Here is a 27,378-nt window from a genome sequence, read left to right as displayed (position 1 = left end):
TATTTATGAAAGGGGAATTGGAAAATGAAAGAATTAAAAAGAAATGAAGAGATCAAGTAATAATATTGGAGAGTCCAATGTTGAGAATCAAAACAAAACCAACCCTACAACAACCGACTGTTATCAAAGAATCACATACATTATAAACATACTTAAGTGCATATGGCTTAAGCATGAATTCTCTTTAATAAGAAGTACTAGTAGATTTAACTGTGTTAGTAGTAATAGTCGTAGTGCTATTCGTACTACTATTAGTAGTAGTATTAATGAAGGCGTACGATAGATAAGTGCTTCCCAATGCGTATTTACTACCCTAGTATCCCAATCCGTATAACTGGAGTGCGCCGTCCGTCGGATTAGACGATAACCTGAGTGACCTCTGGGCGTCTGTGACTCCTTCCCTCTAGAAAAATCCATTTCTCTCTGGTACTCTACTCTGTGGTTGCTTGGTTCATCAAAGGCGAACCTATCTTTCAGATAAGCTAATTCTTTCACCACTTCAGACTTCTTCTGTTTGATCAATATTGTTTTTGCTCCCTTCTTCTTTCTTTTCCGCATTGCATTATGTTAACTTCTTTTTTAAACTGGATTTTTTTTTAACTCTCAGATAATGACATGAGATCAAAGCGCAGATATTTAGGGAATTAGGGATAGGTGGGTGATTTGGTAGAGAAAGGATTTACAGGGAATGGGGAAGAAAGATGTAGTAATCTGTTACCCGTCGGCGACGACATCAGCGTACTTTCTTAACGACGGGCACCAAGGGGCCTTACAATTTGAAGTCCCATCCGAAGGACAACGAACTGAAGCGGTAACGGGATACCGGGATCGTAAGTTGGGAGCGGGATACCACTGAAATATCATGCCACCGACTGGATTCGATTCCGGGCCAAGTAGTCAGAAGCCAGTACAATAGTCTCACATCAACACCGTACCCTGCAAGTCGTCAAGAAGGTGTGTGGCAGAGGGTGTTATTTCACCAGCAATTAAACGGACGTGTTCGAGGCATATATTTCGCTGTTAGGATCATCAATCGTCGTGTTTCGTTGTTTAGCTTTGTTTTTGCTGTGATCGCTAATTGTAAGGGGGAAAAAATAGTCCCTGGTTATATAGGTGCTGCAGTTTATCTCCCTCGTCTTATCCAAATGTTCCAATCTGACGAGATAATGAAGGGCAATAATGATTTCTCGGTGTCATAAGTCAAATCGAATGTGCTTGTACCTTTCAAATAGCCTTATTCTCGCCTTCTCTCTTAGTGCTTAGGCGGACTCCCATCCTATTTCCTCTATTAACGCTCTCCTATTACAAACAGCGGCCCTTCTTTGCACCTTTACCATCTTCTTAATCAACTTCTTCCCCGACGTGTTCCAAATACCTGCCCCATAGTCCAAGGTCAGCTTCACAAGTTCCAAGTAACACTTCTCCTTTCATTTTCATTACCTTTTCCGACAAATCGTCGAATGAATCTGAGTTTCCTCAACGGGACTCCAGAAACCTTTAAACGTGCTCGCTCCTCGATGAACGTTTTGTAAGAATGACGCCCGATTTCTGTATTCGTTACTAATACTGTACGTATTTCGAAGTAGTCAATTTTGTACTCGGTGCTGAGTTTACCATTTCTTCCCAATATGCCACTGTCGTAAAAGTTGCAAGGTTTAAGTCCCAATACCTTGCGCCAATCTGTAGATCACCGTGTCATCCGCAAACAGCCTAATGCCACTATTTACTGGGGATACGGTATTACTGATGTACATGTACATCTTGAAGAGAAAGATCTTTATATCAATTCCCTCCAGAACGTTGGATGCTAAAAATACCTCTTCCAAGCTCACGCCATCTATTGCTACCTGTCGTTTACGACGTCATAGGAATTCTCTAATTCACTTAAATACCTCCTCGTTAATACCGTAATTATTCAGTTTACTTATCAGCGAGTCGTGTGCGACCTTGTCGAGGGGTTTCAATATTTCATCCACTTGTGCATTTTGCCTCCCAATTATATCTCCCGGTAATTCATCCTATCGTCCGCACATAACCTAATGCTACCTAAAATTTACTCTGAAATATATAGCCGTCGCAGCAATCTGACCCCTTCCTTTATTGAAAAAGATGTTTCGACTCCTACGGGGTAACAAAAACACAGTGGAATTGGACTCAAGTACAGTCAGCAATATTATTATTAGATAATCTACTGGTTAAGGTAGGTTTTGAATGGACACAACTATAAAAATAAATATTTTATCTCTCCCAACAAAACGCAACCCAACATCCTACTCTACAACAAGTCCCTCTTCATCTATGGGTATTTTCTTCCTCCCTTCATCCCGTCCAACATCCCAATCCTGCTCCTTCCCTTTCATCGTTTGCCTAACATTCTCCCCTCTATTACAGTCTTCAACATCCCACTGCCGGTAAATACCCCCTTCATCCACTTTTCCTGCCTCCATAGGATTTCTCCCAACAAACCCCTCTCTTCGCCCACCATACCAAGTACTTCCTCATTTGTTTTCTTCTCTGTCCATTTCACCTTTTCCATTCTTCTCCACACCCACATTTCAAAAGCCTCCAATCTACGTCTATCCTCCTGCTTCAATGACCACGTTTCCGCACCGTGCATAGCTACGCTCCATATCAAAGTTTTTATGAGTCTTTTCTTAACATCCTTACACAGCGCCCCTGACATCAACTTCGTCCTCCTTGTGAAAGCCTCCTTGTCTAGCGCAATTCTTCTCCTTACGTCCCTACTACTTTGATCGTGTTGGTCCAAAACACTTTCGAGATGCGTAAACTGTTTTAACTGCTCTAGTTTTTGCCCTCCTATTTTAATGTTAAGCTTAGCCTTTTTCTTTCTAGAAAATCGCATAACCTTTGTTTTATTAATATTGATTTTCATCCCATATCTGTCGCACTGAATTTCCAATTCACTCAGCAATGCTTGCAACCCCTTGGTTGACTGACAAACTAGAAACTAGACCTTGGCCATCAGTAAAATTAACTAATTTTACCAATTAACCGCGGACTTTCATACCTATCTCCAGCTCTTCCCATGCCTCTTTAATCAGTTCCTCCACTTATACGTTGAACAGCAGAGGAGATAATGGACAACCCTGCTTTACACCTCTTCTTGACACTGCCCATCCGGACTCTCTGTCCCCCTCCCGCACCTGAGCAGTCTGAGACATATGCAGGTTGTGGATTAGCCTCCTGTCCCTCCAATCCTATATTCAGCAATGCTATCTGCAGAGAAATGTACCCAAACGAACGAAGTATTAGGATGGGCAAACCGAACCAATCTTTACGAGCGCTCCCAAGTTGACATTTAACGGGAGGGGAGGACGGATTGGGTGCCAAGACAAGCGAAGCTTCCGCAATATCCATTACCTTCCCTATTCCTCCACATTCCGTTCGCAAGGATGACATAACGGCCAGCATTCTTGGGAAAATTCGGATTGGTGGGTTAATGAAATAAAGTTAAAGGTTTAAGAGGGGCTAACGAGAAGAGGCGACCGACAGCTAAGGTTATTTGCACCATTAGGGAAGATTGGTGTGCAATTCGATAGATGTAGGATGTCCAGGGAATGAAGGAAGGATAGATAGAGAGAAATCCAAGTGTCAGCATTAGCCTAGCATGGTATTAACAAAAACGACCACGGCATGACACAATTTTAAGTCATATTTGACGGACGGCGTGATCCACTTAAAAGGTCAACTCGAGCAAGCATCTCATACAAGCAATGGGATGAGATACTACGGAAAATATTCTGCTCCCTCCGACATTCGAAACTACATCATTAGGGTGGGAACCAGTACATAGTAACTGCACCAAATAGATCCCCAAACTTCAAGAACTTAAGCAATTCAATGATGTTTGGTTTTAATAGGAAGAATCCACGCGTCAGGGTAGCAGGGGAACAGTTCCATGTCGTGTACCATTCGCAGTTTCCAAAAAGAGTAAATGAAGGCAGTCGTGGAGCTAGAGTTTGTTCCGCCCATGTCAGTCCCTGATACTGCCCCATTACACCCCATCCTTAACCTTGAGATAATTGTTTTAAGTCTGGTCAAACTACCACCGTAGTAGCTCAAAGATATTGCCGGCAAAATTTGTCACTCCGGGGCAGAAAACTCCAGGTGACCAACAGGAGTGGAATGATGTCCATCACACGAAATCCTAGCTCAGTCAAGTCAAGTAACAGAGTCATTTAGGGGATAAGGCCAAAATAATTATTTTGCGCCATTTGGAATAGTTAGCTAATATGACTGATGTAGGATTTTCCACGAATGAATGAAAGAGAGAAGGGAGGAGAGAAACCCAGCGTCAGCATTAGCCTACTACTATATCAACGACACGAGCCAAGGGTTCACACAGTTTAACGTCCCATCATACGGACGGCGTACTCCACTTCAAGTTCTCACCACATTACACACAGTTGGAACTGGGATACCACTGAACATTTCTGTCACAGTCAGGATTTGAACCCATATACCTGGGATAGGAAGCCATTACACATTAGCCGCCACACCCACCCTTCCTTCTAGCGACAACCGAGCGGTCTCCCGATGGGAAACGGGCGATTTCCCGGGGACGGGAAAGACATTCTCGCACTCCGCCAGATGGGCGCGTTTTAATTTTTTTTTTAAGTTTCTTTTCTGCGCGCAGAAAGGTGAGGACGAAGTGAAGGGTTTGGAAGAAGAGGAGGAGGTGGCGAGGAGGGCTTGAGAGATGTGGCGGGAACAGACGGCTCCTTGCGTGGGACGAGCGCCGAGGCGATGGCGACGATGGGTGGGATGGGGAGATGTAAACGGGGAGAGAGAAGAGAAAGGAGCGGGAAGGAGAGGAGAGGGTTGGAAAGGAGGGAAGGTATTGGAGGGTCTGTGTGGAGGAGGGCAGAGTGGGGGGGGGGCAAAGGACGAGAGCGATCGCAGCGCCATCCTACTCTCCCTCCGTCTCTCCCTCCCCCGGCCTCGCAGTCGATACCCAGAGGTTCGAGAGGAAAGCTCTGCAGTGGCTAACTCTCCCGCAACCGGCGCAGTCGCTTTTGAATGTGAGATGAGCTAGGAAAATATTTTTGTTTATCGCCTCAGCAGCGAAGACGACACGGGATTATTCACTATAGCGCGGCAAAAAAGGAGTGGACTTCGGAAGATTTAAAAGGGGAATCGTTCAAGAGCAAGCAAAAGAAAGACTTTTTTTTGTTCGCCGTTTGAAAAGAGGACACACAGAAGAGTGGACTTGTAAGAAACTGCTGTTTTGTTTTGTTGCAGCTGTTGTTGTTGCTGTTTGAAACAGGGCAAGTAACGTATTGCCTCTCGTCCGTGTCGCCTGCCTGCACCCAAGTGTTCGATATAGCGCCGTGTTTAACCGCTTCACACGCATTACTTATTCGCGAAAGCGACTGCGCCGGGTCAGCCCTTTCGATGTGTGACCTGTTGCTGCCCACGGGCGGTCATTGGGAATCGGTGAGTTTTCTCTCTTTACGAATTTTATTTTTTTTTTGCTTGTCGTTTCTTGCATGCAATTTTAAAACTTTACGTAGTAATCGATTACAACAACCCCTCAACTCGCTCGACTTTAAGGTGTACGTAATTTTGGCATTTAAACCTGCGTAAGTCGGGGCGTAACTTTTTTTGTCTTTCGAAAAGTCCCTCCTTTTCTGCAAGAGAGCTTGTCTGTATGAAATAAACGCTCCATCAGTCTGAAACCGTAACTGCAATCAATCTGAGAAATCTCCCATATTTCGTGAATGTTTTGGCTTGAATTTTTTCCCCAAGTGATGGCTCTTCTCCTCAACTGGAAACTTAAATGAGGGCTTTCTATCTGCACGAGAAAATATAGGAGTTTTTTTTGCAAGACGTTCATTTGTCCGTGAAACGAGTAGAAAGTGTCCGATTCGCCAATGCCTCTGCCTAGGAGCGTGCCCACCCCATGGCTCTACCGAAATAGGCCAAACTGCGTTGCCTCGAAACTGTCGTTGTTGACGTCCGAATTCCATTCCCGGAAGATTATAAATTTGATTAGTTCCCTCAACTCAAAAAAATTAGATTTTAATTAAAATACTCAAATGGAATACTAAACAAAAAGATATATTTTTTTCATTCAATGTCTGGGTAGAATCACTGGTGTCTCTCCTTATATTTTGATAAGAAATACTCCGATTGCTGTCCTTAATTCTGCCATCATTAGATGTTTCTAAATCATCCGTGAAATTTTATTTGAAATTTTAACATTCCTTAGCGTGGAAAATGCGTAATTTTCACAAACCCTATACCAATTCGGTTAATCATTGACAAAATCCAGTCTTTTTGCTGCAAACACTAAGGTAAGCATGCTTGGCAACTTAATTAATGAATGCGATTTGCATGATATATTATTTGCATTATAGGATAATGGTGAAAAGAATTTGATTCAATTTATGCGGGAAAGGGGATGAAAGGAATTACGTGCACACACGCGCGCGCGCACACACACAGAGATATATATATATATATATATATATATATATATATATATATATATATATATATATATATATATATATATATATATATATATATATATATATATATATATAATTATATATATAATTATATTTATATATATATCAAGAAATAACATGTGAGTGTTCTTCTTTTTTTTGTGTTTCTATATTGTGTGTTACTGTATATTGTACTATATATATATATATATATATAAATATATATATAATGTATGTATAAATATATATTTGTATATATATAAATAGGTTGGTATATATTTTTTTGTATATTATATATAAATATATATACATGTGTGTATATATATATATATATATATACACACATACATGTAAGCATATATATGTGGATCGCATTAGTCCAGAGGTCTGGACTTAAGCGAAGGGCCCGGGTTCCATTCCCGGACAAGCCACTCTGGGCACCCTCAGCTCCACCCAAGCTTAGTGGTTTTTTGGTTATCCGATCTTCCTGGGAAACCATAACCGGCACACGGAAAGAAACAGGCCCTCCTACCCTGTTGAGTCAATTTCACTCGCTCTCGGCACTGGGCGAAAACCTCCTCCATCACCTACCAAACCTACCTTCGGATTGATAAATTGATAACTGTGTTTAGGGATATATTTATACATGGATACATGATTGCGTGGGCATCTTCCATGCAATAAATGGGAAACGGGAAGATTCCCCGAATCCCGAGGGATCCTCCCGTTCTGATAAAATGTTTTGGGACTTCGGGACCACGATACTCATTAAGAGTCGAGCAGGATCGCTCGCACGTATGGGTGGACATGGCGACGTGTAAATCTCGATATGTCTCCCGCTCTCCCTACATCACTTTACTGAGATCTCTCTCTCTCTCTTTTCCGACGTGAGGTGAAACAAAAAGTCCAGCATCGAATTGCCTTTCCATTGTTTCCTCCCCACCTTCCCCATATCCCATTCTCAGCTACCTATGGCATTAAAAGCTCCAATCGAGAGCCGGGATCACTGCATTCCATCGCGATGTTATGCTACAGCAGGGGAGTGAAGGGTTCTTTTTCTCGGGGGAATGGTATATGTACTGGTTCGGCCTCGATTGAGTTGGTGTCCAGCAAAATGTTGGTGGGATGGGGGAAGGATAAATAAGCGTCGGGGGTGGAGAAAAAGGGAGAAGAGGAAGGGATGAGAGGAAGCTGGTGAGTGGGGATCTGGGAGTGTATACGTACGACGCAATGGGAAACAGGTATGGGGGACTGGAGTATGGGGAGTTGGGAGGGGGGGCATAATACATGGGAGTGTGGGTAATAGCATGGTGGAACGATAGGTTTAGTGGTGGGTATGGGAGGGAGGTAATGGGGAAGGGAGGAAAGGTTTCCCTGGACCGAAGACACGCCTAGGAATGATAGGAAATTACGGGATGAGGGTGGATGAGTGAAATTTTTTTAGGGCGGAATTGGGCACGTAGATCGTCATTTCAGGTTCCCCGCGAACTTTTGTCTTTGAAATTTCTTAAGCTACTGAAAAAAACCACTACAATTCCCAAAAGAAATACTAGCTGTATCTTACGAGAGAGAAATTGCGATCAGGCGAGTTTGCTAAACCCCCATACGAATTATCTCATAACCATTCCAACTTAAAAGACCGGGATCACTGGCAAAATAAACACCAGAGTACTCTGGTAAAGCATTTTTCGCGGTGTCACGAAATGACGCGACCTTTCTTGAATATTCAGTATTCTTATTTACATAGAATTCCAATATATCTGAACTGGGAACCGAGATATCGGTATCAAAAGGTGTAGTACAATATTCTCTCCATGATCCAGTATCTAAAACAAAATTAAGCGTATCACAATTTTTTCACGCCTTAATTTAAAAAAATGCACTCTAATGAGAAGCGAAAAGGTCACAACCTGCTGATCGATTTTTTTTCATTAGTTAATTGTATTTGATTTTAGTATTTTTATTCATTTTTTGCCCTTGTCATGACATCTAAAAATACACCAATCCTCCGTTTGGATTTCATCTGAATGTCTTGAAAGACATGTCCGAAATATTTTTCTGAAATTGCACCTGTGTTAAATGCAAGATATAGGATCTTGATCTTGGGCGAAGAAATGAGAAATTCAAAAGCAAACCCTATCACGGTTCCAATTTTCTTACTTCCATCAAAGAATACACGGGCGCCAGACGTCAAAAAAAAAACTCATTTTCTCATCTTACCCCAGTGTAAGTGCAGGTGGGCAAAGTAGCAGGCTAATGTACTTTAAGAAAACGTCCGAAAACATTTACGCCGACAAAGATAAAATAAGACGACCAGTTTCTCGTTAATGACTTTGTGGTGCCGAAACCGGTCCGGATATTAAAAAAAAATGCATAAAATTTTTGGTGAAAAGATCAGAAATGGGTTTTCTTCCTGGGTAACGGTCCGTACTCCACGGCATATTAATTACTCAGGCGTATGCAAAAATGAGACCATACCAGTAGCGCCTCTTTGAGTAAAAAGCCTTCGTGTATGAGACAATGATTGAAATTTTGACACTGCAGCAAGTGCACGCTTTGAATATCTCCGATGGGTCTTCTCACCAATCACGTTTTCTATTTTATAGTTAATGAGGCAATGTGTTTCCGTCGTTGCGCGATAAATCAAGTAGCGATTTCTTTCTCCTCGCCCGTGGGTAATTTTTCATCTTTCTCGCACCTTGTTTCCGGATCGATGAAATATTTCAAAAAATGCCAATGCGTATTTTTGTGAAGCGCACCAGATGTCTGTGAATATCTATCTTCTACCTATCGTCGAATTCGAAGCCCCAATTACGAATATGACAAACCAATACACAGTTAGTTGTAATTGTTCAAAAATGTTAGAATAACCTACGTGCATATGCATCAACGCTCACGCTAAATATATATATATATATATATATATATATATATATATATATATATATATATATATATATATGAGATGTACATATATGTCAAAATATAAATCCATATATATGCATATATACATACATATAAGTATACATAAATATATCTATATATACATTAATATATATTAACTCCTGCATAAACGAATAGTTTTTAGTTTTGATGGGCAGGCCGTCATCCCGAAATTCTGAAAATGACTTGCCCGTCGAAACGACAAACATGATCGTGAGTGACCTTTCTTTGTTTTTCTATGTTTAGGTAAGTTCTGTGCCGAAGTATATGCCTATACTTGCGACGTCGCCGAAGAGCGTTCGTAAACCTTCTGAAACTTGACCTACTAAAACCGCCTGAAACTTTCTGCAATGTGTCCTACGAGTTATCTTTTTTATTTTTGTGTTTCCTTGTGCCGTCTATATGTTATATTTCTCTTGTGAGTGCTTCTACATCATATATATATACATATATATATATATATATATATATATATATATATATATATATATATATATATATATATATACACATATATATAAATATATACACGTGATGGAAGGCATCTCAGGGATGTAGAAATATGTATGTGTGGATATATATGTATATATATCCATATATATATATATATAAACCATAAACACAGTCAAAGTCAAAACAGTCAAAACCATCAACCCGAAGGTCGGTTTAGTAGGTGATGGTAGAGATCACCCAGTACTAAGCCCTATACGGCGTGTGAAAATTCACACATCAGGGTAGGGGGGCCAGTTCCTTTCCCTGTGGTTTCCCAGGAAGACCTGGTACCCGAAATATCACTTCAGCTTGGGTGGAGCTGCAGGTGCCCAGAGTGCCTTGCCCGGGAATCGAACCCGGGACTCTCCGGTCAGCAGTCCAAGGCTCTACCCACGGGACTACCGCGACCCTACCATTTTTATATTATATATATATATATATATATATATATATATATATATATATTTATATATATATATATATATTCGAAAACGAAGTTTTCATAATTAATTCATGGCTTTTCGAGGGCACTCCCAGATTTTTATGGAAATTAGAACCACCTGGAACAAAGAAGGAGAAAAAAACCAAATTCCCTATTCGTGTACTTAATTTCTATACACCCTTTTCATTTATAGCTCACACCTACGTATTTTAATGGCTTCAGGCTCGAATAGAGTGGCCATCAACAGGTTTGCTAACCTGTTATCCTGGGCGAAATCGTCGACTAATAGTTTTAAATATTAATATGATAAAAGCATATAGCAGAACAAGGCCATGGTAATTGCTGAGAGGAACGTTAGAAATGTTCAAAAAGAAAAATAAATTTTTACCATATTTCGGGATACAAATGGAAAGGGATGAATGGAATGAAAGGAATAGCTTAGTTTTAACACCCGCAAAGCTTTCATAATTACACGTTATAAAGGGTTTAATGGACCTCTCTTTTTATCGTTATCGGACGAATGAAGTATCCAAAAACATATAAGTGCCTACAATCACTGGGGCAAGTCGGTGGAGTGCTATTGGAGACACGTGAAAATGTAAAGACAAATTATTACTATTATATAGTGTGATTCTGCCAGAAGCAACGCTTTCTTTCGGTTTTTGGAAGAACATTGACGCGGTTTTTTCATTCTCCTCAAGCCCTCTGGTAAAGAAAAGAACATGGGATGGAGCAGTGGAGTGGAAGTGGAGGGTGGTTAAGGAAGAGCGACTGAAATGACGCCATTTTTCACGTAAAGATTACCCGTAGATATAAACGTTAGGCCCTTTGAAATTTAATCAGATGAAGGAAATGTTTTTACATATATTTACACCACGGAGGATACAGGGGAAGCAGTCCCCGGTTACTAGGGGAAACAATTAAATGCAAATCAAAAGGAGATAATTTGACAGTGGCGTGTATCGGACGCGATACGATCAATTATTCCTGATGCGTATAAACAAGTTTTCTCTTGCCATTGTATCAACATAATAATCCTTTTCCGAATAAAATAATAGTCGTCATATTTAATGGCATTTAGTAAGGTTAAAGAGTCCAGATAAATCGGATGCGAGAGAGAATGAAATGTCAGAAATTGAACATTTTTAACCTACAGATTTTTTACCAAGACAAGGCACCTACTTATTATCCGTTTCCTGATTTTGTTTTTCCATCCACTTACGTCCATAGACTCAACTATGTTTATTTAATACGCACAAAGGCTTAATCGAAGGACGGGCAAGCGACGCCACCAAGGCATTGACCAGATGTGAAATAATCAGGGTATACTCAGGTTTATTTAATATAATATCCGTGCATTCATTAAAAAAACAAATATGCCCACGAGTTTTAGTGTCATCCTTGCGAAGTGTCACATTGTGGGAATTATTTTGATTAATTCAACGTTGTTATGATTAAACTTTGAGAGATACTGTACTTGGGACCTATTTAGACCAATGGAGCACCATCAGTGAGAAAGAGAAATTCCGAAGGGAAGGAGGGAGTCAGGTGGTGGGACAGGGTGATGGGATTTCGGAGGAAAGGAGGAAAGTTCTGGGGCGACAGAGTGATTCCGAGTGTGTGGAATGTCGCTTGCGGCTTTCGGCATATCTTCTCTCCCCTCGTCCTTCTTTTCTTCGAAGTCTATGTCGTTCTCTTATTCCCTCACCAAGCCCCTCATCACTCTCCTATCCTGCCTCCAGCCTCCACCCCTCCTTCCTCCCCCCTCACCTTTAACATCTATTAAACCCTTTGCTTCTGACAAGGCTTTTCCTCGACCCTCCCTTCATCCTCCTTTGCCCCTCCCTACTCTAAAACCCTCTCTCTTCTCTCACACAGACTCCCCCACCTGCCCTTTCCACCTCCTACCGCATCCAAACCCCCCCCCACCCCACCCCATCACTCTGCCCCCACTATCTGCCGCAAACCACCATAATCCCACGACGATTGACGTGACCGGAGTGGAAAAGTTCTTACTTGTCGCGGGGAGTAAACGACCCCCGGAGCTATTTTTTTCTATCCCTCTCTCCCTCCCTCCTTCTACCTTCCCTCCTCCCCCTCGGGCCTCTACCTCCCCTCACGCCACCCCTCCCCCTTTCCGAAATCCGGAATAATAAAAGGACTCACGAAAATTAGGGTTTTTAAAGCCGAGATAGGGAATGGGGGATGTGTGTTCCTCAAGTGTGTGAGATGTTTTTACTCTTTCCGTTCAGATGTTTTTCCCTTTGCTTCCATCGTGAACGTCGACGGTGTGCGAGGCGCAGGGATCACCTGAAAGATTTGGTTCCTCCAAGGAGACATTGTAGGAATAATAGAAGGCATAACACTCCGGTTTCGATGTTACGGTACTGGCTAGAGAGAGAGACAAGTGCATGGCGGAGAAGTGTCTTTTAAAGGACGACCGTCCTCCGCCAAGCCACTGGCCGTAATGTTCATTGTCAATGGCAGAGTCATTTGACTGCAGACATGCTCAGCACTGACCACTCTGTCCGTGTCATACCCTTCACATGCGAAATATTGCAGTCTTGCATATCGGGCATTGCCTGGAGTTTTGAGTCAGCGTGTAAAATTAAGTCACACATTACTTTCACTGCACAAATATCCCCGAACAAATATCCACCTCGGACACCTGTGCGTCATTCTACACTTAGCTGAAACTTGCCGAAGCCAAGGGACGTCTTTTTTTTTCAAAAGTAAACAGAAATAGGTAAACCTTTTTTTTTGCATTAATTTCTCGCGCAAATGTTGGTAGCAGTTGTTTCTTCATACTAAAAACCATGGCATATCCTCGCTCGTCCTCAGGTAAAAACCAATAAAGCTAAAAAAAAAAAGAACGGCAGTAGTGACCCTCCCCTCTTCCCCCACGTTCGATCCCCATTGCGAATCCAAATCGCGATGTGGCACCATTCCATCGGCCACAAGCTTTTCTATTAACGGGAATACTTCTCTCCGGCAATGCGCGGCACTTGGCCCCGAGGTCTCCCGCGAGCCGCCGCCGTCTTCCAGGGAGACCAATTACGACCGCAGGTTTTTAGCGCCACGACGAGCCACCGGGAGCATCCAATCCTCTTGAGATTCCAGAATGCGGAGTCACTTCCCGGCCACAAAACAGATCGCCTGTTCGGGAATGTCAAGATTGCCGTGCGCTTTTTATTGGCGTTTTCGGCACCGCAAGGACCTAGACCTGTGCTGTCCGTTTTATTTAACTATTCGAGAGAGATAGGGCTGCATGCTGCCGATGTTAAATAACGGGTGATTCAGGTAGATTCGTCTGTTCATCACTTGTTTCTACGAAACGACCCTTGAGTGTGTTCTGTAATTTTTACCGCTACTAGCAGAGTAAAGAATAAAAGCAATGCTACGATAGGAGATGTGCTATAAGGCTACTAAAATATTACGCCAACTAACGATGTTCTAGGGTTATCTATAATATATGACTCTTCTGAGTTATTATTTATGATGGGCTTAAGCGTCTTAGGCTCAGAAATCTTATGAGTTAACAACCGAGCGCGTAGTCTTAAGAGATGACCAAATCAGTCGTCAGTAAAAATCAGGGTGGTGAGTCAGTTGGGTGAAAAGGGTCGAAATATTGGAGAAGAGCATCTATTTTCCGAAGATATTCCCTCATTTCTCCGTGGAGCATTCCAAGGAAGAGTAGAGTAGACGGTTAATCACGGTCGGTAGTCGACATTGGTCGTGTCTGGGAGTGATTACATAAAACAGCAGCCTAGCGTTTTCTCTTCCACATGCATTTATTCAACACGAGCTAGATTTCGTTAACGTTCAACGTTATCAAGCCCATGCATGATGCTCGTGGATGTTTTTAAATGACGCCTGCTGATTCCTAACGCTGAGGAAACCTTATTGGCCATGCTACATATATGCATGTGGCAACTTACTGTTTTATTCCTCGAAGACTCAGTTCCGCGAAGTTTCGCCGCTAAGTTGACAGTTAACTCTCGCAAATAATCGCCCAGCTGCGACAAGAAAGCGACATTAGCACCCAGAAAACATCAACGGAACGGACACTAAAATTTTATGTTCCTTAGGGAAAACCTGCGTGATATGCTCGACAAAAAAAAGGAAATAGAAAGGAATCATGGCGGGATTATAAGGGATGTATGCATTTTGCGTTGGGTACCCATTAAATCCTGTGGGAAGTAGGCAGATAATGCCCTAAACACCTTCCACGTATAGATTTATGCCGCAGCACAAAGCTTTCGGAACGACAACACGAGGGGCCGAGAAAGAGCTGACACGGTGACAGGTAGCGAACTCTCCCGGGCGTACAACTCTTTGTGCTCGCGCGAGTAGCATGTTGACAACCGAACGAATGAGATGGATTATTGACCGCGTCCGCAACGGAGGAGGATTCGCCTCGTTTTTTTTCCCGCAATACTTCTCTTTTGCTCCTCCTTTCGGAGACGAGAAAAAGATTACGTGGCGACGACGACGTTTCGAGTTAGATCACGTTCTAAAACGGTCGCGACCAGTCCCTCACGGACGACCAGTCTTCTCTCTTTCTCTCCAGCACCGTACTGCCTCTTCTCCATCCGATGGCAGGGCGTGGAAAGGGGGTTGAGGTGGGACGGGACCTGGGGGAGAGTTGGGAGGGGGCGAGAGAGGAGTGATGGTGGAGTGAGGGAGGGAGTTTAGGCGGAAAAAAGGGCGGAGGACGATAATTAAACCCGAAGAGACCATCCCATCTTCCCTAACCCTTCTCCCTCGATGAGGTGAACGGAAAACAAGCATAGCATAATGCCGGGGAGATTGCCTCTCCCTCTCGAGATGAGGGAGGGAGGGGGGAAGAAATTTGGCCGCCCCTCAGTCAAGAAGGAAGGGCGTGATGGAGGAGGGCGTGATTAGGATGGCTGAGACCGAAGGTGGGGGGGGGGGTTGGAGTAGGCGGAGAAAGAACCAAGAAAAGAGAAGGGAGAGGACGAGAAGGGAAGAGAAGAGGAATTATGTGAGGAACGAGGAGAGAAACAAGTTGATAGGTACGCTTTGTTATGCTCGGGGACGAGCCAGCAAAGAGAAGAAAACAAAATGAGGAAAAACACTCGATCAAAAAAGAATACCTGCACGCCTAAAACTCATCCTGCTCCGTTAAAACATTTCCGATTTCAAACGCTCTTCCAACTGAAATTCTCCTCAACACTTCGGGCTGCGACTGTAAATGCGAAGTGAATTGTTTTTTTTTGGAAAACATAACCGACGACATGATTTCACGAATTTAAAATAAACCAGTTCAGTAAAATATAACGGAGGAGTAAAAAGAACGACCAAAACCGTTCAAGTCGGAGTGACGATGGGAAAGTGTGGAGACGTTTTCATTGGTCGCCAAAATGAGAAAAACATATGTCGATTAAAATTTTTATCGGACTTAAAAGACTATAAGATTTAGAAATGAACCTGACCTTATCACTCATCATCACCAAAGTATGAGAACCTAGCATTCACCACAGAATTCATATATAAAAAAGTAAAGGGTTAAAAGATCATCCCTTTATAATTGGAGACAGAGAGGGAAAGGTGCAGTGATGGACGCGGGTTCCTTAGAGCCAAGTTCGCAAATCATCACCCAGAAGGTCACCACGCAGATCCCTCTATCTCGCGGCGAAAAATAAAAACGGGCATGGAAGTTAGTAAAACAACACACATGAAAGATGCAGATCTCGACGCATTTTAATAAGGTTGCAACACGATAAGTACAAATACGAATGTGGAATCGTTGTTTTTTCTTTTTGATATGCATTCAATCCCCGATTGCCCATTATTAGGCGCACGAATGAAATTAATTTTTTTTATTTTTATTTTTTGAAAAAAAAATGGAAAAAAAATAAATATTCCAGGCGGTCGGCACAAAAGATTGAGAGAGGGGATGGGATGAGAGATGGTGGAAGAACGGGTTCGTCCGGAGAAGGACGTGTAAGAGAGGGAAAGAGGGCGAAGAAGGGAGGGAGGACGATGTGATGGGAAGAGAGGGGGGATGAGATGGAGAGGGATGGGGTAGGCAGGGGAATGGGAGGGGCAGATCGGGAGACGAGATACCGGCGATGGAAACCGGATCGGGTTTTGCACTTTTTTTCCCCACCTTATTATTATGCTTTATGATTTGCGTCCTCGTAAATTCCCAATCCCGAGAGCGAACAAAAAAAAGGACGCATCCAAAGGCAATTATCCATCCATCGGGAGGAAATTGTTCACACAGGGTTATCCTGAGGGATAAATGGACTGACAAGATAAGTCTTTGAAACTCGCTCAGTGTTCTTGAGTAAACTTTGGCATTGTTCGTTCTCCGCTTCTGTTTTTACAGTTAGGGTGGTGGCTTGGACGGGGACGTCTTCTCCTCCCCTCCGGTTCTCTCGTCTCAAGGTTAGTCCGACCCGATCCGGAGTAGGAATCAAGACCCGGCAAGTCAGACGTTATTAGCAAAAACGCTGTGCGAGTAGTGAGCCTTGCACTTAAAAATTCCCGGGAGAAAATTTTCATACCCAACCAGTAATCACCGTACATGTTCTACGGGCAGGGTTTGGCTTGGAAGTCGGCGGAAAACGTGCGGAAAGGAAACCAACTTACTAACTGCCAGTCCTGAGTGATTTCTTTGGGTAAGATGGACGGAGACAGCATCAAAAGGGGCAGGATGATGGAACTGTATTTTTCTGCTGTCCATTATCTTCACCGATCGGGAACGAGCGAAAAATTCGTCTCCACGTCCCAGTTCTACTATTCCCGAAACCCCCGTTGCCATTCGCAATTTTTCTCCCTCTCGGTTTGACTGAAAAAAAACACACACCTAATTTTTTTTAAAATCTAGTCTCCATGTACTCATCATCGTGCCCGCATACCTCTTGAAATAGTCATCTTCGAAAACCAATGACTGACACGGAAATTCGTATCTTTCGAGGTTAATAAAAAAAATCTTTGCAGAAAAATAAATTTCCGAAACTGAAGTTTAAAAAAAAAAATGAAACTGCCGATCCCGGTGTCCAATTCGAATTTCTCGCCATAATTTAAGAGTCTGTAAGAAGGCTGGTGTTAGCTTAAACAAATTGATTTGGCTCTTTTAGTCTTATCTTTTTCCTCCCGTGTCGTTCGTTTGGAAACAGTCCAATGAGTAGAAGGTTAGCCAGATAACCCTGGGTTCGAGAGTACAAACCATGCCTCGAGAGGCGATACTTGTGCTCCCTTGAACTTTAACAATATGTACAGATGAATGTGTGAGTCGAGGATTCTTCGACCGTTAAGCGATCAAAACACTTACTGACCAGTGTGTGCGCGCCAATCAAAAACATACTTTCGTTGTTATCTGCTTATTAAAGGTCAAAACGTGAATTATGGTCATCATCTAGACGGATGACAGGAGCATGGTTGTGACATATGGGAAAAAATAAATTCGATGACATGAAATAAAGAATATCTTTGAACGGTCCAAAGGCTTTTCTCTTATAAAGAAAACAAAACTAACGAACACGCCGTGGCCTGCGTGCCGACACGTGGCGATTGGCAGCTGATGTTAGATCAGCAGATTATTAATCGGGCAAAATGTGGGTAAACATGAAATGCTTACATATATGAATTGCTGCCGGCAAAAACTGTCACTCAATCACACATTTTTGTAGTTACTCTAGGTAGTAAACAAGGAATGATGTCGATAGAAGGGGGAACTGCTATGAAATGACGATAAAGTTCATAGGAATTTGTAGGCATAGTTTTTTTATAGGGTGCCCATTAGTGTTTCGTGAGCCATACATTTAAACGTTTCGCTCGATGATTCCGTTCCAACACGTCTCGTCCTTCTGGATTAGTTTTCACGGCTGATGGTTATTCGCAGGATATTATTACTTTTATATGTCCTAAAAGTTCTTAAATTTATAGAAAAATAATTGAATCCCTCTACCCCGCACGCTTTTGCTGGATATTGTATCGATGTAGATTATTATTTAAGTTTTGATGACATCGCTTATATTTCGAGGTAAAAGTAACCATTAAATCACATCATCTCTCGGGGCAGGATTCAATTTCCTCCTATATCATTCGGGCGGGGTCCTATCTGCAAATTACTGGAGGCGTCCTAATAATTCCCTCCTTGTGATAAGTGGGCTCTTGAGTGGCTGGCAGGTTTATCCGCTCTCGTTGCTAAGGAATGATTCTCAACCACAATTAGAATGGGATTAGTCTCCATTGTGGATTCTGAAATGGGATCTCTGTCTGACTGCAGAAAGCTGCTACAGAAGGAGGTACACGTAGTGAACTCTTGACGTGAGAATGAAATCTTGAATATAAGTACGTAATCGCGACGACTGTGATAGATCCGACCAATGCATTAAGTTTGCGGTTACATCCCTAAGAGGAGACATGGCAAACGAATTGTGACACAGTTATATTTTCGAAGGGGGATGTTTTCGTCTTGTTCTCTCGGACATTTTAACAAACGCAATAAATGTCGTAGTTCCACGAAATCTTTCTCGGGTACTGGCACATCTTCGGATGCTTAATTCAGAGAGTACGAAGCTCTTCCAACGACCTGAGCGTCAAAACATTGTGGTGAAGAGGGTGGGGGGTGGTTTTTGGGTTGGAGTCGGGGGAGGGGAAGGCTGCCGCGCTAAATACCCCACCCCCCCTTTCCAAACCAACCAAGGCCGAACTGAAATCCACGACTTGAAATTCACTCAGCATCTCCGTCGCCTTTGAATCTGGGGCGCGAACGTGAATCTTCAGAACTCGGGCGCTATAACCTACCACTTACTACTACTAACGCGGTGGATAACGAAAACGTAAGAGCCTTGAGATCGTTCGTAGCTGGCCGGGGTTAATCAGGTGGGTAACGCGCTTGCCTGCTAACCTCAAAGGTCGTGAGTTCGATTCTTGCCTCGAGTATTGGAGTTGCGTCACCCCAGGTGGTTCAGTCCCTGAGGAACCTACAGTCAAGTCTAAGGCCTCTCGTTATCTCAAGGGAGGTGCGGAACAACAGTTACATTCCCAGAGAGCACAAAATTATTTGTTGAAATTTCGCTTGACGGAACGAAATTTCAAAAAGTAATTAAATATTTTTAAAAAAATTAATTGACATTTTTAAGGATCATAGGAGGTGGGACGACACAATTCTAAAACTTTTCGATCGATTGCTATTTATTTTAATGGAGTAAATTTTAGCCACATTTTTGCTCAACTCATTCTTCGCCTCCGCAGGTTGAAAGGTGATGATGATGTAGGAAAGAAAGTTGGTAGCATGAAAGTTATTTTTTCGGTCTAAATGAACCGGGAGATGAGTGCGAGAACCTGAATCGAAAACCTTATGATCGAAAGCTGTGCAAATGAGTGAAAATAAGAGAGTCATGTATGTGATTTCATGGAAACTTTTGATATCCCTAATGAAAAAGAACTCTGTGTTTTACCATGATTTTTTCATTCTCAGCGGCGAGAGGAGTTTCATTTCACTCTAGCACACTCAGGGGCAAAGTTAAAAATTTGCCAAAGCTTCATATGGCTAGGGAAATGATTCTATTGATAGTTATAGACATTTTATGCATATTTTTTGTCACTATTCAAATAAGAATGCTGCAGTGTAGGTGAAGCGCGTCGTGCCGTTACCCAATAAAAACTGGAAAATCAAAGCGTTCCTTTGCGTTATGTATGTCCAATGGACGAAAAACGCGTCTATTACACATGGTTATAGCGATAACACTAACAATTATTTAGGTCCATGATCGGTATCCCTGGTTCCATATTCCAGATGTTTTTTTTCTGATAGTTAATGCAGATTCATTATAATTTTGTCTACGCCCGTGCATGTTATTTGAAGATAGCCAGGCATGACCTTTTAAGAATCACCTAGAGCTTTCACTATTCACCTTGTGCTGGGAGTATGTATATTCGCCCCTCTGATTACTGGAGAGCAGTAAAGTTAGTCTCGCAAAATTATGGCAGAGTTGATACCAATCGATTGAAAAGTTGTGGAATTGGCATCGGATTGAACTTCCAGTGTTACGCACTGTCGAGACTTGCCACAAGCTCAAGTCTTTCCGTCGCTACGGTCCACCAACACCCGCTTTAATCTCCCCTTTCTCTTCTTTCTGGGCAGGCTTCTCTCTCTCTCCATCATCACCCCCATCCCTCCCTTCACCCAAAATCCTCCTCCCGTAACCACAATTCCCCCAGGCCTAGGCCACTCCCGAACTTAATTTCCCCCGGCCCCCATCCCCGTTCTATCTCTCTTCCCAAATCCTCCTCCTCCACCCCCCCCTCCGGCCCCAACCAAAAACTCGGCCCTAACCAACTCTCTCCCTTCCCTCCAATTTTCCTCCCTCCACCAATACATCAATTTCTCCACCCCACTCCCACCCCGCCCCACTCAACCCTCACCCCCTCCAATCCGTAAACTGGCTTCACGAACGACCCACCGCTTCCTTACACCCCGCTCGCACATCTTTCTTTCTTTCCGTCCGACCTTAAAAACTATTTCGGCCGCCATGACGCTCCCATCTCGCGTGGAACTGATCGAAAAATAATTATTATGGTCCTCCGCTCAACCCTTCGGTCAAAATCCTAATGAGCAGCCGAGGGAATATTTAATGCACCCGATGCCGATAGTTTTGTGTTGTAATCGCGTATTTTCGCGAGATAAGGGAGACCATCATCACGTCTTAGCTCAGGATCGGTCTGATCTGCGAATTTAGCACAAGGGTTCTAATAATTCCCGTCGAGAGGGAAAAACTTTAAACAAATTTTGGTAATGCCAAACACATTCTCCTCCGACGAAGGGCAGTTCCAGCTCGATCTCACTGGGATCAAATTGCCGTGCCATATTATAACCCCGCATAATAATATAAATGTCATTCGCAAACCCCATACATCTCTCTCCCTATCTCTCTAAAGGATAAAATATAACTTCGCCATGTAAGGAATGATAACGACCAAATAAACATATTCGCTACGACAAAGAGTAAATTTCTCGAGCGGTCGATAATATATATACTATATATCCTATTATTTCTTTACCCCTTATCTCCAATCGGACATCAAGTCGTTATCTTGAAACTCGTAAATCTACACGTCGATGCGGGAAATTACATTTCTCTCGGTGATGTCCTCGGGGGGACGATTTAATGGGGGGGTTCCTTACGACATAAGACTATAAAGTATATTTCGCGCCTCGAGAATTCTTGCACGTTTTGGGTTACAGCTTCTCAAGAATGAAATGTTAAAAAAAAAGATTCGGCAGTGGCCCCGTGGCTTTTTACAGTCCTTTGGAGGTCGAACGTACGGACGAGTTGACCCGTGAACTCCATGTTGAATCTATACGGGATGGACGTGATAAAAGACACGCGTGCCAGTTTCGTAACGACCAATCAAGATTCACTCCTTGAAGGGTAAAGGTTTTTTGATCTTTGGGAAGATAGTATCCGTCGATTGTTTTATCAAAACTCTTGGAAGAAGTGAACTTCGAACATACGTTCAATTTGATCAACTGCTGGTCCAGATCGTATTCTTCGGATATTCCTAGATTCGGAAATTGAAGTAAAACTCATTTCACGAGATGATTGTATTCTAAAAACATTTCCAATCACGCCGGGAAATTATCTGTTTCAAATTTTTTGCTCCTCTACCATTCAAAAATGATCTCGGACCTATTTAAAACTAAGGGCAGGGAGGAAAGCCGAGTTTTATATTGGGGAATCGAGATGTAGCGGTAGCTAATGTACTGCATTCCCACCTTGAGGGCTCGGATTCGAATCCCGGAGGTGGCAGGATTTTTCAGTGGTATCCCGATTTTGGGATAGTGAGATGTGGAGAGTACTTTAAGTGAAGTATGCCGTCCGTCCGATGGGACGTTAAACTGTGTGACCCCTTAACGCCTATGGTTAAGACTAGGTTAATACTGACGGCGGGTTTCCCTTTCCACCCTTCCTCCATTCCATAAGTATCCTACCCCTGGCTTATCCCTATCCACCTATCCCTAATGGCGCAAATGACATCTCATTCGCCTTCCCTAATAACTACTACTACTAATATTTTGATATTGTCATCGAAAAATTCAAATGTTCCCCTCTGCTTTCGTCCCAAAGAAGAATTGTTAGAACCACGCGCGCACATTTAACAGCGCTAGAAATTGCGGAGACTGATGATGTGAGTCATTTCCCGATTCGGCTTCGTCACTTGGATTCGCGGGTGGAGATAATAGGGTAATGTCAACATTGGGAAGACAAAACTAAGCTTAACGGTACCGGCGGTGGACTTAACCGTGGAGAATACGACCGTCGTCTTAAAGTCAGTGCCCGCCGCCCAGTTCCTTTGAGATTCGGCACGACGCCGCCTGCCGCAGCTTCATGGGAGCGGTGTCTCGAGGCCAGCACGTGTGCTTAGGCATGCTTTTCGCCGCGACAATTGCGTTCGACTCCCAACCAATTAGGCCACACGTGAGAGAAAGAGAGAGAAAGAGATAGAAAGGGGAATGGGCGAAGGAATGGGAAGGTTTTCTTTTGAAAAGGAGTGAAAGAAGCGAGAAAGGATTGGCTATTCAAAGAGACAATAATCACGAAATAATGAAAACATTTTGTTACGTTTCCACTGATTATTATTATTATTGTAGAATTCAGAGAGAGACATTTTAAAATCCTTAAAAATTCAAAAATAAAAAATACCAATTTTTCCCAAAGCAAATCGAAATTAAAATGAAAAATTAACTCACAGTTCCCGCATATGATAAACGAGTGTATAACGTCTCAGGAAGTTGTTTCAGTTAAGAGGTTGGAAATATATGGCGGACGTTGCATCAGAGTGAGATAAGAATTCAAGTACACTGACTTGGTTGGCTCTTATTGATTAATTCCGAATTTCTACCTTGTTACTGTTGGTCGTAAAACGTCACAAATCCTTGCCAATACATGCTTATGCATGCAACTCCTTTATCCAACATAAAAGAGCGTTCTTGCAATAATGATTAGTTAGGTTGAGGAAATTAATTCCGTGTCCCGTTCCTCTCCAGTGCCACACTCACACACACCAAAAAAAACGTGATTCTAGTGCAGGACGTCTTTTATAGCGAATATTAAAGCATTTATAACTGTGTAAGCTTACCTGAAATACTGTATTTTAAACTATTTACATTCGATGTTTGGATAAAGACGTAATAATCACCTTCTCTCCATGAAAAAGCGTTTCTTCATGCGTGAACTGAATACAGCTGTACAGAAAGGAGGGAATGGATACGAACGGAATATGATGATCTGTGGCATACAATGCTTCACGCATAGAATGGACACACACGGGTGAAATAATTAAAATGGTTTATATGGTATAACATAAGTTCGGTAAAAAGGCAATATGAACGGTTTACTGACAGAAATAAGCACGCTGATGTAAAAACAAAAGAATTGAAACACTCGCATTAGTCCTTCATGCCACAATGGTGATGTTCCGACATAAACAAGTTATCATATCTGACGATCAAAGGAAAAGACTCAGGAGGTTTTGGAGAATTCTCTATCGATCGTGGGTGAGCATACTGAAACCTAAATAAATCTGCATATCTCTGGCGTTTAAGGGCACGACAAATTAAGCTTCTCGCGTGAACGCTGGCAATTCTCTTTAACGGTAAAGGTTAGACATCCGACGACCTTGAGCGTGAGATGAGATTTTTAAGACAGGGAATGAAAAATAGGTGACATGAAGCATGTTTCCCGAGCAACACGTTGTTGAGATGACGGAAAGTTTCATCAGACGAAATGATTTTTTACGCTAACTGACTTTGGACCAAGTGGAGAGGAATCGTGTCCTGTCAAATTTCTAAATCTGACTTCAAACCGGTTGGATTAATTTTCTGAGCACAGTTAAAAAAACTTGATTTTCATTTTGTTTAAATTGCATTTCATTTAATCATGAAAGGCATGCCTTCATATGTCTTTAGCATGCATTTTAAAACTTCTATTACTGGCACTTCTTCCAAAAGCTTTAGCTACGTAGGCATTCCCATCATCTTTGTTTTAACCTTATAAAGTTTTGAATCAGCGACATCTTGATATTATCATTGCATGACGTTCGCTTTTCTTATGGTTCGAGAATCGAAACAACGAGGTAGGTTTAAGTTCTAAGTTCTTCTAATTTTTTCTTTCCAAACTACATATACAAGAAAGCTTGAACTTACTTTACTAATTCACATATCTCTCTGTACAAGTACACATTTTCAACAACCTCATCGCCATGATTGCATGCCCGTCGAAAACGCTTCTATAAGTGAGTCCATTTTGCCCACCGTAAAAACCGGCTGTTCCGTGACTGGAGCTACATGGGTTTGATATCATATAGCCAGCTTCGAAATGACGTTCAATTAACGATGAATTTCGATGGGTGTTAAACCAAGTAAGAGAAAAAAACGAATGGTTACACATTCTTCATGTGCACAAAACCACTCCATTTTAAGTTTGAAAACGCTCCTCACTCTAGCGGCAGTTGTATGAACTCTTTGCACTGCACGATGTAGTATTATCTTATTTCTGATTTTCCTAAAGTGTACCTACTTATTATTAGCCAAGACCAAATCTTTCTACCTAGTCCTAGTAACAATTGGGATATCATAGGCACTTTATATGTACCGCTCTCAATGAGGCAGGTTTGGACACACTCAGCCAACATTATCATCAGTAGTCGGGACTGCGTAGTTTGCGCCGCGACTGACTGCAACACGCAGCGTGCCATAGCGACTTCTCCCTCCCAACAACCTCCCATTTTGCCTTGCGCGGGTTTCGAAGAATTTTTTTTTCATCTCGGAAGACAGAATACCTGTTTCAATCCGAACCAGCGAGTAAGTGTGCCCTCAGCGATGTTGCCAAACTTGACCCCGCAACATGGCTTGAAAGTACCCAGTAACCTTTCCGAACCGCAGTTGACCGCATCTCGAACCGCACCGCAACAACGCAAACCGCTAATCTATAAGATTCCTGGGTATTCCGGACAGAGTTAATGTCATCTACGCATGTAAATAGTACGTCTACCGAGATGTGGCGGAGGCGTTGCTGAAGACGTGAAGGACTACAGGACTGCCGGTCACTATGCTTGATGCAATCTCGCAAAGATGCCGGGTTATAATTCATTTCCACCCGAAGAGATACCGACCCCATCAGAATCATTATCCAGCTTCTCGCTTTGCTCAATGCTCCGGGTGGATGGCAACACGAAATAAAAGGTTGTTGATCGCCTGTCCTGTACAGCTAAAAGTCGGCTGTATACAGTAGATGATAATTATTGCGCCCACAATACAATGTGCAGGCCAACATTTTGGGCAAACTTAGTTCAGTATGTAAACAAATCCCTAGCTCCAACAGCTGTTTCTTATGCTTTATCGTTGTTAACATATGGAGGTTAAAAATTAGTTGGATGCACTCATTCGCACCGATGTACACCACAGTACGTATTAGACTCGAAAGTTGATTTGATAGGTGAAGGTATGGCTCAACTAACACTTAGCCCAACTGTGTATTAATTCATACACTAACTGGGTAATAAGAGGGGGGACAGTCAGTTTCCTTGCTCCGTCTGTGGCTCCGGAGTAAGATTTAGTACCAGCAGAAACATCCAGCAGCTTGAGTGAAGGAGAGGGTGCCCACAGAGTTGTCACCCGGGACCAATGCTCTACCCTCTGGATTACAGTGTCCCTCGTACCGCCTCGAAGAAATATTTGAAAGAAAAACATTAAGAAAAAATCACTTCCAACCTAAAATTCAAATCAACTTTCGGCATATCTCAAATCACTAACCACAAAATGCGAAACCTGAGTCCGCTCTTATTTATTTTTATTAGAAATGGCTAACGTCACGTCCCTATCATGTTACCTCACATTTTCGATTCCAACTCCAGTGAAAAGTAAGACAATGTTTAACTCGTGACTACGTCGAAGTACGAAAGTACCAATTACTACGGTGTGCTCTCTCAATTTTGTAATCACACGAAAATTCCTCGAAAATTATTTTTAAATGTTCAAGCGTGGTATGAATTGGTTGAATTATTGCATTGATATATTTTATCTTAGTCGGCTATTTAATTCAGGTAGATAGCAGTTCAGCGTGAGAATCCAGAGGTCGTCAGTTCAAAGTCCTTCTCTGGTATGGTTGCTATGTTAATCCTTGCAGCAATTTCTTCATATGGCATGTGCTGTTTTATCTTGGTGAAAGAACTGGAACAGAAGTCCTTCTATCCTACTAGGCGAACGGTATCTCACACTAAGTTACACATGGTCTAAGAATATGGTTGTAAACGTGAACCATGCAAACATGAAGACTTAAGTCAGGTGGGTAAATATCACTATTTGGTCGATTGAACTCAAACAATACGTTTCCTTGATTGGAAATACGAATAACCCGTCCGATCGACTGGATTACGCAGTTAAGTTGAGATCTTGAGCATGGGGAATATTAGCAAATCGATTAGCCCACGTATTTCCTCAAGGCTGAAGTCAAATGTCCTCTTAAAAAAATATATCGTCATCGGAATAGTTCGCATTGAACGACCTGCAAGGACTGGTAAAACTACTCGCAAATTTTGACAAATTTCTCCCATGTCGCTCGGAGTCCAATTCATTGCACATCTGGCTTTAGCGCGAAATCGTATCCCGTTTGGGGGACGACACATATTTTTTGTGCGACAAACTTATTATGCTCTCCTTGATCCAACGTCTCGTGACGAAGGATGAGAAGAGAGAGGAAGGGGAAAGAGGGAATGGAGAATGATGAGGTGGGAGAAGAGGGAGGTGAAATGCGACGTTGCCAGACCGTTCCTCCAATTCCGCCCATCAGTAGAGATTACGAGGGGAACTTAAAAAAAATAATAATAAAAAGGCACCACATGCATGGTGAAGGTCGAAGACCATTAAGATAGAGAACGCACAGCCATGGGTATATATAGGCATAAGTTTGATAGAAGCAAAAAAAAGGAAGGTTCATGGAAGCCTATTTTATGGAATAAGGGGAAAAACGAGAAATTGTCCCGGCGTGT

General features: G+C 42.5%; 1 protein-coding gene across 1 annotated transcript in view; it reads left to right on the top strand.

Annotated features, from left to right (window-relative positions):
- The first annotated feature begins 4,981 nt into the window (after positions 1-4,981).
- The window catches only part of LOC139698119 (DNA-binding protein D-ETS-4-like), a 76,241-nt gene continuing 53,844 nt past the window's right edge, over positions 4,982-27,378 (top strand). Inside the window, exon 1 of the mRNA XM_071597043.1 lies at positions 4,982-5,457. Within this exon, the coding sequence (XP_071453144.1) occupies positions 5,416-5,457 (42 nt within the window). The 5' untranslated portion in view covers positions 4,982-5,415. The remainder of the gene's footprint in view (positions 5,458-27,378) is intronic.

Source organism: Hetaerina americana, unplaced genomic scaffold (assembly GCF_022747635.1).
Source record: "Hetaerina americana unplaced genomic scaffold, ioHetAmer1.1.p SCAF_8, whole genome shotgun sequence".
Classification (NCBI taxonomy): Eukaryota; Metazoa; Arthropoda; class Insecta; order Odonata; family Calopterygidae; genus Hetaerina; species Hetaerina americana.
This window is presented reverse-complemented; position numbering and strand designations above follow the sequence as displayed.